This window comes from Coptis chinensis, unplaced genomic scaffold (assembly GCF_015680905.1).
Source record: "Coptis chinensis isolate HL-2020 unplaced genomic scaffold, ASM1568090v1 utg2625_pilon_pilon, whole genome shotgun sequence".
In the NCBI taxonomy this organism is placed as follows: Eukaryota; Viridiplantae; Streptophyta; class Magnoliopsida; order Ranunculales; family Ranunculaceae; genus Coptis; species Coptis chinensis.
The window spans coordinates 157768-170889 of NW_028238133.1; the positions used below are offsets into that span (position 1 = coordinate 157768).

Genomic DNA, 13122 nt, shown 5'->3' on the forward strand with positions numbered 1-13122 from the left:
AACTGTTGTGTATATTTGGTAAGAGAATATCTTGTTTTCAATAAATCAAACTTGTAATTGGTTACTTACCAAATGAAATTTATAACGTAATCTACACATTAATATGAAAAACGAGAAACCCTTAACCATCAGTATATATATCAGGTTAGGATGAACCTTTTGCTCATCCATAAATATGTAAACAAACCAATTCTAATTTTCTTTTCTCGAAATAATCAAACTTTCGCCCACTTTCTATTTCTTTGTTCTGGTGGTTATCTTTGTTGTAGGTTTCTCTTTTTCATGTTATACGATGCCCGTGCACGTGTTTTTTGCATAGCTAATTCATAAATAAACAAAATTATAAAGGCAATTCTAGTAAGAGCAAGTCCAATGGAGAGCTGTTAAATTGTGTTGATAAAAGGTGCCACATAAGCCTTTCAGCTTGCCCAGCCAAATTTGGCACCCCAAAATAAAAAAGCCAATCCAATCGCGTTTTTTGTTTTGAAGTGCTAAATAATACGGACGGCATAGTTTCTGCCGTCCATCCATTATTTTGTAACTTAAGTTTAAAAAAAATTGGACGGACGACACAGTTTCTACCGTCCGTTGAAATTTAACACACGGACGGCAGAAACTATGTCGTCCGTCTCCCAAACTTATTATAACAGCTGCTAGCGAAGGTCTTAACTTTGGCTGGGGTTTTGACTCCTTTTAAATTTAAGACCCTTTTAGCAGCCCCATTGGAATGCCATTTTTGTGGTTGTGATGATATATTTGTTTTTAGCAACCCATATAGCCCCCATTGGATTTGCTCTAAGCTAAAAAGTAAATGCATTTTATTTGTTGAAAAATACACATGGCCACATGTTGGGACCCATGTGTTTTGTGAAAAATATTTGCTCTTATTATTAAATCAAATTTACTTGAATTTTTTTATTTAAAGTTTTGTAATTTAATAAATAAAGGGCAATTCTGTCAAAAGAAATGATTTCCACCATCCATACCTTTAGCTTTAGGCTTTAGGAGTGAATAAGGGCAATCAAACCTTCCTCATTTGATAAAGCATTATCTAGTTTCATGTATTTTTTTTTTCCTTTCAAATATGGAGGTGGAGATCGTGCCTATTATATTCTCTGTTTTCCCTGATGTACTCCTTTCTCTCAACCATTTCCATTTAAGTCGGTACAAATACTAATGCCATTCTCATTTTGGACAGCTGAAGTTATGGTGTCCTCAGTTGGAGCATTAGAATGCGTCCAGGTTTACTATCCGTGCGGTTCAAATTGTAAGGAACGTTGCCAAGGGGATCATCCAGGTGGTGTCGATCAGTGCACTGACAATACCTGCTACTGCACATATTCTTGTGATTGACGCTTTAATTAATGTTTTCTAAAGTCTAGAACCTCCACATGAATAAATTACTCTTTTCCGATTGCAATCAGTATGTTTGTCAAGTCTTTTCTTTTATTTTCCAAAAAGAAGTTTCGTCAGCTAAAAGATGAATTTAGAAGACTACTTGGGGGAGTAATACCATGACTAACCAATCTTTTAAAGCTGTGCACTGAGAACACAAGGATTTTTTAAAACCCACTATCAACGGAGTGTTTAATCAACAGAACTGTGTATGCTTTAACGCTCTTGCTACAGTGTGAAAAGTTATAGCATATGAAGAACTGTTCAGCGAACTCTTGGAGAGCAATCCCTAGATTGATAGCTTCCTTTACTGGCAACAGCTATACTATCTCCTGCCACAATATTGAATGGATACAGCCATACGGGGTTGGAGAAGCTCAATAACATCCTAACTTCATATCTTGAAGTACTTGTATCCATATTCAGGATTTGTCATCCCTTCCTCCCAATCACCCATGCGGCGCCCACCAAAAACCATTTGTTGAATGCCTAAGTACCTGGGAAGTGTAAAATTGGGTTAACCATTAGACAATGAGAGAGAGAGAGTTTGCAACTTTGTTTTATGGACAACGTTTGTTTACTCACTCTGAGCTCAGTACAGTTAAGCAATTGAGAAGTACATCAACTGCAAAGATATCAGAAGTTCCAAGGTCCACCCTGTTTGACAAAGTAAGATCAATGCACTTGCAGTTGGTGGATAAGCATACAACGACACTATCAATTAAGAGCAATGTGAAAATAATGCCAAAAGCTCGTACCAAACACGGCCCCAGTTATCCTGAAATTCAACATCACCAATATCATGGAAAGATGATGGCATTACTTTGAAACCTTTATCTGCATCATAGATAGGGTTATGCTCCATGGATGAATTTGCCAACTGCAATCCATTACCAAATGGAAATTGTAACAAAATCGTTGGTTCCAAAAAATTCAGAATCCACAAATATTATAACTAGGAGGGCTGGTCTTCCCTACGCACCACATATATATACTTGCAACACATAAAACCAACTGATCAGTTTGATTGCGCAGTTCGATAATACTAGTGTCGATTCACATGTTACTACTAGCTTAGATTTGAATGTTAGATGTCAATCTGAAGGAGGTTAGAGATGGTGGTGTGCAATGATTGACTATGCTCACATCACAAACGGAAACACAAACATACCTGTAGATTAGAAGAGTTGAAAGCTCCCAAACGACCCATGACATACCATGACTGAATAACCTGAAAAGACAAACAAAACAGATGAGAATGAAAGAGTAACAATAGAGTAGTAGTAAGGAAAAGGGAAATAAATAATATAGGTTTGGATAACAAAGAAAGTTGGAAGTAGACGACATACACTACCAATGAGATTGACATCACGATCAGTTGGAGAGCCATACAACTCAAACCATATATAAGAATCGGTTGGATTGAAGCTGCAAAACCAAGCAAGCAAGATTTTGATTGACAATTAATAATAGAATAAATAGTACGGAAAGTTGCAAATGAAAGGGAACAAGGGGGAAAAAAATATCAAACAGTTGGAGGTTGTTGTTCCCTTACTCTCTGAAGCGGACTTTGAATGCTAGGACAGAGCCGGTCTTGGACTTGCTGAGGAAGTCTTTTTGAGCACCACCTTTCCTGCGAACTCGTTCTTGAACCATCTGCTTCATTAGTTCAGGATTTCCAATACTATCACCGAGGACAGCACGGAGCTCGGCGTCGTGCTTGCAAGCATCCTCGAGGACTTTGGCCCACGAGGGTACTTGTGGGTGCGCTCGTATTCTCTCTTCCTCTTGTCTTCCCTCACTTTAACTAGTCTCCGGCTTCTCGCATTGGTTCCCGAACCTTTGGCAGCAGCACCAACTGATACTTGGTCGCCGTCATAATCAACATCCCCAGAAATTTTACTACAGACGACAGTGGTAAGTCTACTGGAAGATGAGGAGTTTAGAAATCGGCCGATATAATAACCTTGTCTAGAGCAAGCGGTTGACCAAGTATTTACAGAGCAACTGCTCATCATCTGATTGGGGTTGTGCGACTGACTGAATTGGAGACACGAGTTCAGTTTTAGAGAGAAAGCGGAATTTTGTGTTGTGATTCAAAAACATAACATTTGTGTTTGCCAACAGGTCCATTGAACCAAAGGCGAACAATTTTAGTCAATTACTCTAAATTCTTTGCATTTTCTCGTTAGAGAACCCAGCCCCATAGCTAATAAATTCGCGTTTAATACCTGTTTTATACATGTATATGAATAATAAGACGAACATTTCAAACCTAAGGATTAATACATGAATTCTATGATCCAAACTTATAATTGCCGAATAATAAAGATTAGTATTTTTTAAATGAAAAAAAATGTATTATAAAATGTATGATAATACTTCAAAATAGAAGGTTTTGAAAATCCATTTGAGTTAGAACCTTCCATACCTAAAGAATATAAAAAAAACTGAAGTGTTGACAAGTAAATGTAAATGTAAATGAAAAATTAAGTTATTTATGTATAGTTATTGAGCAATTTTGATAAAATATTATATTCTAAACTTGTAATGCAACAAAATATTTATGATCTTTTTCATATTAGACGTGTATAAAAAACGAATGGTATGTTTGACCTTTTTTTCGTTTTTTTGGCAGAATTTTTAAACTTACTATTATTCAAAATTTCAAATTTTTGACGAATATTTTCCGCATGATAATATACATTGTAATGCATTTGAGCCTTCAGCTTCTATTATCCACGTTTCAATCAAATTACACACAGCAGCATCCACGCTGCCATAACCGATGCCTGTAAACCACCATATATACCTATTAGTCTATTACATATACAGAAACCTAGGAATCAGTATTTGGCCTTTCCTTGCATAATCCTCTACACTCCTGCTCATCTGTTAGTCCATATATAAGCAGGCCTCCTCTTTCATCTTTCTTTGATACATATGCTACATGCAGTTGACGACACCTGATTTCCACTCTAGGACATGACTTAGACCCACGAAAGTCTTCAGTCGAATGGTCAGCATTGCTTCTAACGAAGCACTGTCTTGCTGGGAGTTCCTCATTCTGTACCGATACGGTAGTTGACTAAGTAAATGGAAAGCACTGTCACCAAGGCCCCAACTAGTTGCAGAGGAGAGAATGTCTCACCTAGGTACACAAAACTGAGAAAGGAACACAATAAATATTATTGGTGAAAAGCAGGGGATATATATATATATATATATATATATATATATATATATATATATATATATATGAACTCATTGGTTCCATAGCAAATTGGTTAGTGCTTGGATTGGCTTTTCACATGTTTCTTCTAAATTTGTACAATATTAAATTGCTAATAATACAGAAAACACGAAAAATTGTACTCATGGTAGTTATACAAGTTTTTTCTCTTCATTTGTTTCCAGCCAATTAGTAAATTGTCTTACCCAAAAACTGAAGCAAACATTGGAGTAAGAAAAGTGAGGGAGCTCAGTTTTGTCAAGCTACCTGTACATGCATTAACAAGGCTGATGAGGGTACATACAAACTTCAAAATAATGCAGAGAAAAAGAGCTGAGGGGGGCACAAATCGCAGTGAAATAACGAACTGGAAACTAAAATGTTAGTTTCCAGTTCTTAATCCGGCCTGGACATTCCATTTAGTTCCATTTTCCTTCCATCCTTTTCGTTTTGCACTCTGGTAATGAAAGAATTTATTGTATCACACTCTTTTTGTTGTCAGTTTATGGGGAAAAACCATTTGCCTCAGTAAAGTAGGGAGTTGGTACTAAAGTCTTTGAAACTCATTTAATCACCATCATCGAGTGACTTAGAGATCAAATGCTCTGTCTTTTAGGTTACTTAGAAATGGAAAGATTTTCAGTAGATGATGGACCTCTTGTCGCATTGTAAAAGTATACTCCATAACTGATGGCACTTCCAAAGAAGGACGTATAGAGGAGTGCCAGAAGATCAGAGGATGAAAGTTCCTTCAGATTCCCACTGATAACAGGATCATGGTTGAGTACTGAAATCACCAAGAGTGGAATCCCACCAATAACCATGTGCTGCGACAAAAATGCATATTAATTGTTGGATAACATGGCAATTATAACGGCATAGATGCAATATCAACAAATCTACCGATTAAAGAGACTGAGAAATACACAACTAAAGACGTTAAGTATGATAACCAAAAAAATAAATAACTAGAGACCATATTTGTAGTCTCAGGTGAACAGATTCAATAATCAGTGCATTAAAAATTACGATGTCTACACGAATCCTATGAGCACACATGTAGAATGACATGGATCATAAAAGAAATAGCTCAAAAAATTATATAAAATACCCATCCAGTTGCCATGATAGGATCAGAGTACTTAGACACCCAACGGACCATGACAGTCCCGACTGCCATGCTTTGAGCAGCAAGAAGCATCCACCACTCCCCACTCCCCCAAAGTAAAAAATCATTACCTTCAAGAGAAAGCACAGGTACCTGGAGAAGTATACACGAATTTGCATAAGCACTATTGGAATTACAAAAGGGTAATATTTTTCGAACACCAAACAGACTGTCAGTCTGAATTAAGGTCAGGACTTGGATAAGTGTACAAAACTGTTTAAGTCCAGAAGCCTTTTAATCCCACAAAGTTATATGTTGATATGTCCCGACATGTTTAAGGACCTTGCTGGACCAGTTGTACTAATGTATTTTGCTATTATAAAAGTAAACTTCTTTTTTATTAAAAAAAAAAAGAAAAATGAAAAGAAGAGTATGTTATATGATATAAACATTTTTGGTAGCATGTCACTTGATTTTAGCACAATGAGTTCTGATCCATATTCCATACTTCAAAATTTTCTTAAATTTCGATGCAGAAATCTATACTTCCATCGTCTTCACAGTTCTACCACCAGCTCAAAGATCTTCAACATTTTCAAAAGTACATACAGATGCTAATGGAATCAACTGTAGTAATATCCATATCCGAGTCCCACAACTACGCTTGACGTCCGAAATTTGACGGATACTCAATGGGGTATCTGGACGAAAAATCCAACAAAGGATGTCGAATAATATCAATCCTATCAATAAGCTTATTAAACAGAATTATCCAATCCTTGCAACTCAAATTGGCTATAGTATGGGATTTATGTCTTTCCATATTAAAAGGGTGTTTTAACTCATTAACAAATGACATATATAGCCTTGAGTTTCTTTCTCTGGATTGTTGTGTGAATATGTCAAGGGGGTTATCTTTCTTTTTAGAGGTGTGTAGATTTCTACCCCAAAAATTTAGCGTAAATGCGTAAAACACCATCACAGGGGGTGACAGGGGAACATAATGAGTTCCGAGTTCCTACCATGGACAAATGAGAAATCCAATAATACTAGATTTACGGCGTAGCAGTGGGGGCGTGAGTGGGGGAGAGAGGAAGAGAGGGAGTGGGCATGGGTGAAGAGAACAAGGAGAGAGAGGCAGTAGGGGAGAGAAGGCAGAAGTAAAAGGGGGAGGAGTATACGGAAGGACACCAACCAAGTTACATTTGGGATGACTTTCCAAACCCAACCCAAGAGTTCGCTCCCGCTCACGGATTAAAGAAAAAAAATCATCTAAAAAGTAAATTCCAAGAAATTAAAATTTTTGTGAAGTTCATATGTTAGGACAGATATTGTGTATGAAACATATACCTCAAGAAGTAGAAGTCCTACAACACCAAGCACAAGCCCTATAACTCCAACGGTGCCAATTGACTCACCAAATAACAAGGCTGCGAGTATGGCAACGGTCAAAGGTTGAGAATCAATAATAACCTGCAGTTTTCTGTTATGTTAGAATTGGATTGTGGATAGTAAAGGCAAAAGATAAACTATAATTTAAAACTAAGTTATAAAAAGGGTAAAGATGCATTTGTTTGCTACTCTTTTAAGTTTTAACATTACACTGGAAACAAATTAAAGAAGATCAACAGAATGAATTGAGCTACGTATGTGGCAGAAGAATGAAGAAGCACTATAAATATAAGACGACCTCCCTCCTCTAAAACAAGTTTATATTGGGAAAGCAAATACCTTTGATGCCAAGTAAATAAGACCATAAACCAAATGTATTAATCCAATTGTAGCAAGTGTGTTAGAGCCAAATGTAATGAACTCAAGTTTGTAAAAGTGCAATAAACATACACTGCCCAAGCCGGCTGAAGTTTTCTGCAAGCCTAGAGCAAGAAATCCTTGAAAACAAGTGGCGTCGACGAGGGCAAAGAGAGAGATAGAGAGCCAGGCCATAGGACCAGTAGGCAGTTTCCTGCCAGTGGAGAGGGCAAAAGCGACGAGCAAGAGGCCGGCAGGGAGAAGGCGGAAGGAGGAGACAAAGAAAGGGCCGGCCCTGGGTAAGACATCCTTCATAGCGACCATGGCAGTGCCCCAGAAGAAGAAGGGAGATATGAGAAGAGCCCAATCCAAGAACAAGGAGACATTGTTGGTGTTGTTGGAATGGGTTCGAAAGGAGGAGCTGCTCTTGCTCTTGCTCTTGCTCTTCTTATTATTGGGGTGCTGCTGTAGGAGTAACAACTCATCATCATCATCATCATCAGTGACCACACATTCGACGTCGAGACCAGTGGCAACACAATCGAGAGGAAGCGAGCCGTCCTCCACCATTTCTTGGCTTCTATTGGTAGTTGTTCTGCTGCAAGCGATGAGGAAGGTGAGAGACCTACGACTACGTGGTGTTGTTGGAGAAGAAACATTTGGACGATGAAATAGGTAGTTGTTCTTATTTGATGAGCAGTAGGTGATGGTTTTGGTGGGAAGGAGAAAAGAAAGTGATTTTAGTGTTATAAGCGGTACGGACATCGAGAGAACGAACGATTCAACGACAATAGAAGAAGAAGAAGAGTGGTAGTAATAATCTCTTCTTCAACAATTGAGGAGGAGACAAAATAAGGAGGAAAGGGAATTTGGTACCTACCTAATAATGACCACACACAGACCCTCTCCCATCCTCACATTGTTATTAGGTCTTTTTTATTGACTAGGCTCATTCTGTCTGTGACAATTAAAAATTTAAAAACTCGATCTCACAATTTTTAATACATATATATTGATTGCTTCATATTCAATTTGCACCTGAATATCCTAGTTACAAGAGTAATACATTTTAAATTGAAAGTCTCAAGGGTTCTTCATCATAATCCTATCGGATTCTGCATCTAAAACAACCAATCTTTACTGTGGTATGAGGACATACATCTTGCATGCATGGGCATCAACGGTAGCCTCCAACTGATGTTCAACGGATGGAGTTGTTGTATGCTGCAACATTAAATACCAGGTTCATTAATTCCACACAACTGGATCGTGCTTCATCAGTATTTTGCACTAGTTAACAAACTTTTATCAATATGTTTGGAATCAAACCTCCCATAAATCCCGAGCCTCAACGGTTGCAGACGATTTAAGGCCGATATCACTCCACTTTGCAGTGATGGATGACTGCTGGGAACCTCTGTTCCACAGTACAACGGCTACCCTACCGCCACTTAAAGGACCAGACCATACCTGATCAACAATACAGCACAAAATGATGATTGACCTAATATTCATGCTAAGAATTCTTCCCATAAGTCAACTTAAACACTGGTCTTTGATACATGCTATTAGACTTTATACACCATTGTTTAAGTCGTATATTACCTCTAGATCTCCAGTTTTTTTGACCTTCTTCCCTTGAATTCCAAGCTTATCTGCCATACCAATAAGAGAAGTTCACAAGTCGAAACACCCATGGACCTTTTCTAACTTCACAGTTCATGTAACAAGTTCTTTGCTAAAACTACTTTTTCTCATATGTTCGAGGCACATCGTATTTGGGCAGTTGAATGAGATACACCTCTTAAATCTGTATTTCAAACATAGGCTCGCATATGCCATGTAACATACTTTGAGCAAATTCGCTTTGAAAAGAGAAGGAAAAGAAAGAAAAATAAAAAATCTGGCGTTCAGCTCACTACGTTATTTTCATTTTAAACATTTAAAATCTAGCACCCGACAAAATATATTTTTTTTTCCTAAAAGTTAAACCATACTTATTTGTGATTGCAAGTTATACATGCCTTCGTCAACAAAGAAGTTAAAGTTCTATATAATACCTTGGTTAACATCAATGACCTCCTTGTTGCTTAACAACTCAAATGTTTCGTTGTCCATAGACCGGACATCACACCCAATCAGCAAAGGGGCCTACATAAGCACATAAAGATATGATCTCAAAGACTTATGCAGCTTCATTAACTATTTCATTCAAGCCCATGGACATATGATATACTGAATGATCCAGTAAAAGAGGCTGACAGTCGTAAGTCCTCATTACATGTGTACCTTAGCTAATGCCCAAATGCTGAAGTGAGAGCGATATTCCTCCGTTGACAAGCCTCCATTACCCACCTCAAGCATGTCAGGATCTGCTTACACACATGGAGAGATCAACACCAATTCAAAGTCTCTAGTTGTGTGTTACTACACTGTAATACATACACTCACCATTCCAACCTCCAGGTCCAGCATATGATGCCCATGCATCATTTTGATCGGCACGTGATGTGATACTAGCATTAATTAAAGTTGCCATAAGTTTTTTGAGTTTAGTCCAAAGATACTTGATCATTTAATTGTGTAAGCTAAAACAGTTTTACCTTTCCCAGTTATCTTTGATGTCTCCTGTGGTTCTCCAACTATTGCCAAGACTAGGTGCCCAAGTTGCTGGGTCATCCTGGCCCCTAGATTTGAATGGGCAAAGCAAATTATTTCCGCATTTAAAAGCAACTAAACATACATGTGATTTGTGTGTGTGTGTGTGTGTGTGTGTGTTCGTGTATTGAGAGTAATACAAAAAGCGCACCATTCACAAAGAGAGAAGAATATGGGTCTTCCACTTTTGAGGAGAGCTTTACTCATCGTCAGATATCTGTCATTCAAAATCAGAATCAACAAGCTACTAGTGTGTTCAACATGCGATCACTCCAAAATACAAATTTCTTCAAGTACCTTTCTTGGGGTTTCTGTCCTTTGTTGTGGCAATTATCATATTTCAAATAATCAACTCCCTGATGGAAATAGAAATGACAGTACACAAAAAGATCAGCCCAAGACAGTGATTATACCCGTCCGATTTATTTTTTCTTCTGGATTCAAAACCTTATCCAGACTTGAATGGGGTGGTCTTTATTTCTACTCTCTCCTTGATATGTTAATAAACAACACTAAGCTACACAAGATTAAGACCAAGAAACGAAAGTCATAGTACTATAAACTATGTCACCCAGCAGATAACTTGATTCTCACCCACAAAGCAAAGGTGTTCGCATCTTGTTGCTCGTAACCAAGGGAGCCAGGCATTTTTTTGCTGCAAGTAAGTGTTCTGATATTTGTACACCAATGAATCAGGATGTTGAAACATATAGAAAAAAATAACAGATAGTTAAAGTTAAACGATAGAAATCTGAAATATAGTTCATTAAATTGACTTCATACCCAGCATCACCATAGATCCCAATCTTGAGACCTTTATTGTGGACGAATCAGAGCCTTCATTCGAGGGAAATATTGAACTTTTAGGGACCAAGTTTCCCTGCACATTACATATCCAACTGCCTTCAGAAAAAAAATTGGTGAAATGCTTTCATCAGAAAATTTTGATGAACTGATTTCATATGTAGAACCATCTATGTCCAACTGAAATGGAAATATCCTGTAAATTATACATATAACAGCTGTTTTATATATATACCAAAATTGTACCTTATTGACACAAACAGGTAATAGTGGAGATTCTAAAGTCAAATAGAGAAAATGAGTTTGGAAAAGCCTGTTGTCTACTTGTACCTTGGAGTCTCTATCCTGTTCTGCCCAGCAATCATCTGGTCAAAACCCAATGGGTTGTCAAGAATAATAAGACCAAGTACTTATTACCACCTAACAACTTTTGATAAGCAAAACAAAATAGTACCTAGGTTTATGTATTCATAACCAAGGACTGAGAGGCCAGTAGACACCATTGCATCAGCTGTGAATCAAGTATGTAAGAACAAACTTAGAGAAAAAAATGAAAACAGCTGGGCTGGGATCTAAGGATTTTACGACTTCACTCAAAAAACACTGAAAACAACAACATTTTTCATGTCAACATTGATGATTAGAGATGTGCTCACAGTTTCAATTAATCTTTTAACTTTTTTTTAGGAAATAATAGAGATCACACCCTAACCACCACATGTACTGTTGTATGGGTTAGTTGAGTAGCGACTGACCCCCACAACTCCCCTCCCCTCCCTAATAAAAGTAGCTAATGTTAAAAAGAAAAGTAAGTTATGAGGCCCCATAATTTAACCTGTTATATGGATCACTTGTTTTATTTTTTAGGGTTTATTAAGAAGGACCTGAGGTAAACGCTTCCTTACCTGTTTCGCGAATTAACTCTTCGTTGAGTGTGCAGGGGAAGTGATTAAAGTTGTTCCATCTGGTAGCAACAGATAACTTAAAAGAGGTTCAGTAGTAAAACCATAATTGCTTAAGGTACTTACTACCTAGCACTTTTCATATGGTTGGCAAGAAGTAGCATATGGAAAACAATTTTCGGTAGTAAGCTGACAACAATATATTTCATGTAAACATTATCCTATATTCTTTTTGTAAATTAGATTACATGTGTAGACAAAAATGACATGCAAGCACGCATGTAATATATATACATATATATTTTTTCTTAGAGTAGTTATCAACTTGAATGCAACAGCATAAAATTACTCGAACATTCTGTTTAACCTGCTCCACCTCAAAGGTAAAAACTGTTCAATAAGAAAGCCAATTCCTATATTTTGTTCCATTGTTGTGAAAAAAACAGACAAAAGCATAAGTTTTGATTTAAGATGTTCTCTTTTCCTGCCACTTCTAGTCAACCAAACATAGCATAAATATGACCAGTACATTTTTCTTTTTTGCTTAAAATCAAAGAGTATTATTACTATACAATTTGTATCTCAATGACAAAACAACATAGACTTACCCCATCTGAGGGGAACGTCCAAGGCCATTGTTCAGCAAATTCCTCCTGATCTTCACGTCACCAGTTTCATTAGGACGAGCTTCTTTGACTTCCAGGAATGTTGCACAAAGGACAAATGTGACGGAAAGAAATGAAACCAGAGATGATTTGAAAGTTGGAATAGCCATGACTGCAGTATCGTGTGCAAGTTTAAAATCAGTTATAATGTTTGGTATGCAAGAAGAACGGAGATATCAAGAAGGTTTAGGATGAGGATTAATAAACTAATATCAACACAACATCCGTCATGCCCAAAGCAAAAGCAAGTCTAAGCCCCAGTTATACACCCACCAATGGCTATGGATTGTGTTGGCATCCTAACTTGGCTTTCTTAATAATACACTTATTGATTGGATGCATATTAGCTGCATTTTACCTTGTTTGTATAAAAAAATGTTTGTTAGCTGTCTGTTCTTACCTGTCTGAGATAGATGCTAGTTTATGATGAATCCCATGTAATATGAACCTTAAGAGAGTGAATTGTCCAATGAAAGGTAATCCAATTGAATTGCATTCTTGTCTGTACCATCAGCAGGGACGGCTCCACCCACATCCATTGTAGAAAGCAGAAATGCTCCCAGGATCTTTATCGAGGTGGACAGATAGTCAGATAGCTCTAGAGATCGG

At 37.3% G+C, this 13122-nt stretch overlaps 1 protein-coding gene and 2 pseudogenes across 4 annotated transcripts; all 3 read right to left on the bottom strand.

The window, feature by feature from the left end:
- Positions 1-1519: 1519 nt before the first annotated feature.
- On the bottom strand, positions 1520-3425 carry LOC147473375 (uncharacterized; annotated as a pseudogene). The gene is made up of 6 exons (XR_015210471.1): positions 2951-3425; positions 2745-2823; positions 2567-2626; positions 2154-2275; positions 1981-2052; positions 1520-1892 (listed from the first exon to the last, which is right to left on the bottom strand). The product of XR_015210471.1 is annotated as an uncharacterized LOC147473375 (transcript).
- Positions 3426-4003: 578 nt separating this feature from the next.
- Positions 4004-8403, bottom strand: LOC147473376 (WAT1-related protein At3g02690, chloroplastic-like). Of its 2 annotated transcripts, none has more exons than XM_086587541.1 (6): positions 7467-8403; positions 7086-7208; positions 5739-5888; positions 5283-5454; positions 4834-4894; positions 4004-4560 (listed from the first exon to the last, which is right to left on the bottom strand). In XM_086587541.1, the coding sequence occupies exons 1-6, from the start codon at positions 8247-8249 to the stop codon at positions 4458-4460; spliced, it is 1392 nt and encodes a 463-aa protein (XP_086443667.1). In that variant the 5' UTR covers positions 8250-8403; the 3' UTR covers positions 4004-4457. The 2 variants fall into 2 exon arrangements, with proteins under 2 accessions (XP_086443667.1, XP_086443668.1); XM_086587542.1 differs by having other exon boundaries at positions 4006-4560; positions 7578-8403.
- A 73-nt stretch (positions 8404-8476) lies between these two features.
- LOC147473377 (alpha-galactosidase-like) lies at positions 8477-13054 on the bottom strand (annotated as a pseudogene). The gene is made up of 16 exons (XR_015210472.1): positions 12914-13054; positions 12457-12625; positions 11852-11910; positions 11401-11457; positions 11277-11311; positions 10926-11022; positions 10737-10812; positions 10440-10498; positions 10294-10359; positions 10088-10171; positions 9936-10000; positions 9774-9856; positions 9545-9635; positions 9090-9139; positions 8814-8954; positions 8477-8708 (listed from the first exon to the last, which is right to left on the bottom strand). The product of XR_015210472.1 is annotated as an alpha-galactosidase-like (transcript).
- Between the last annotated feature and the right edge of the window lie 68 nt (positions 13055-13122).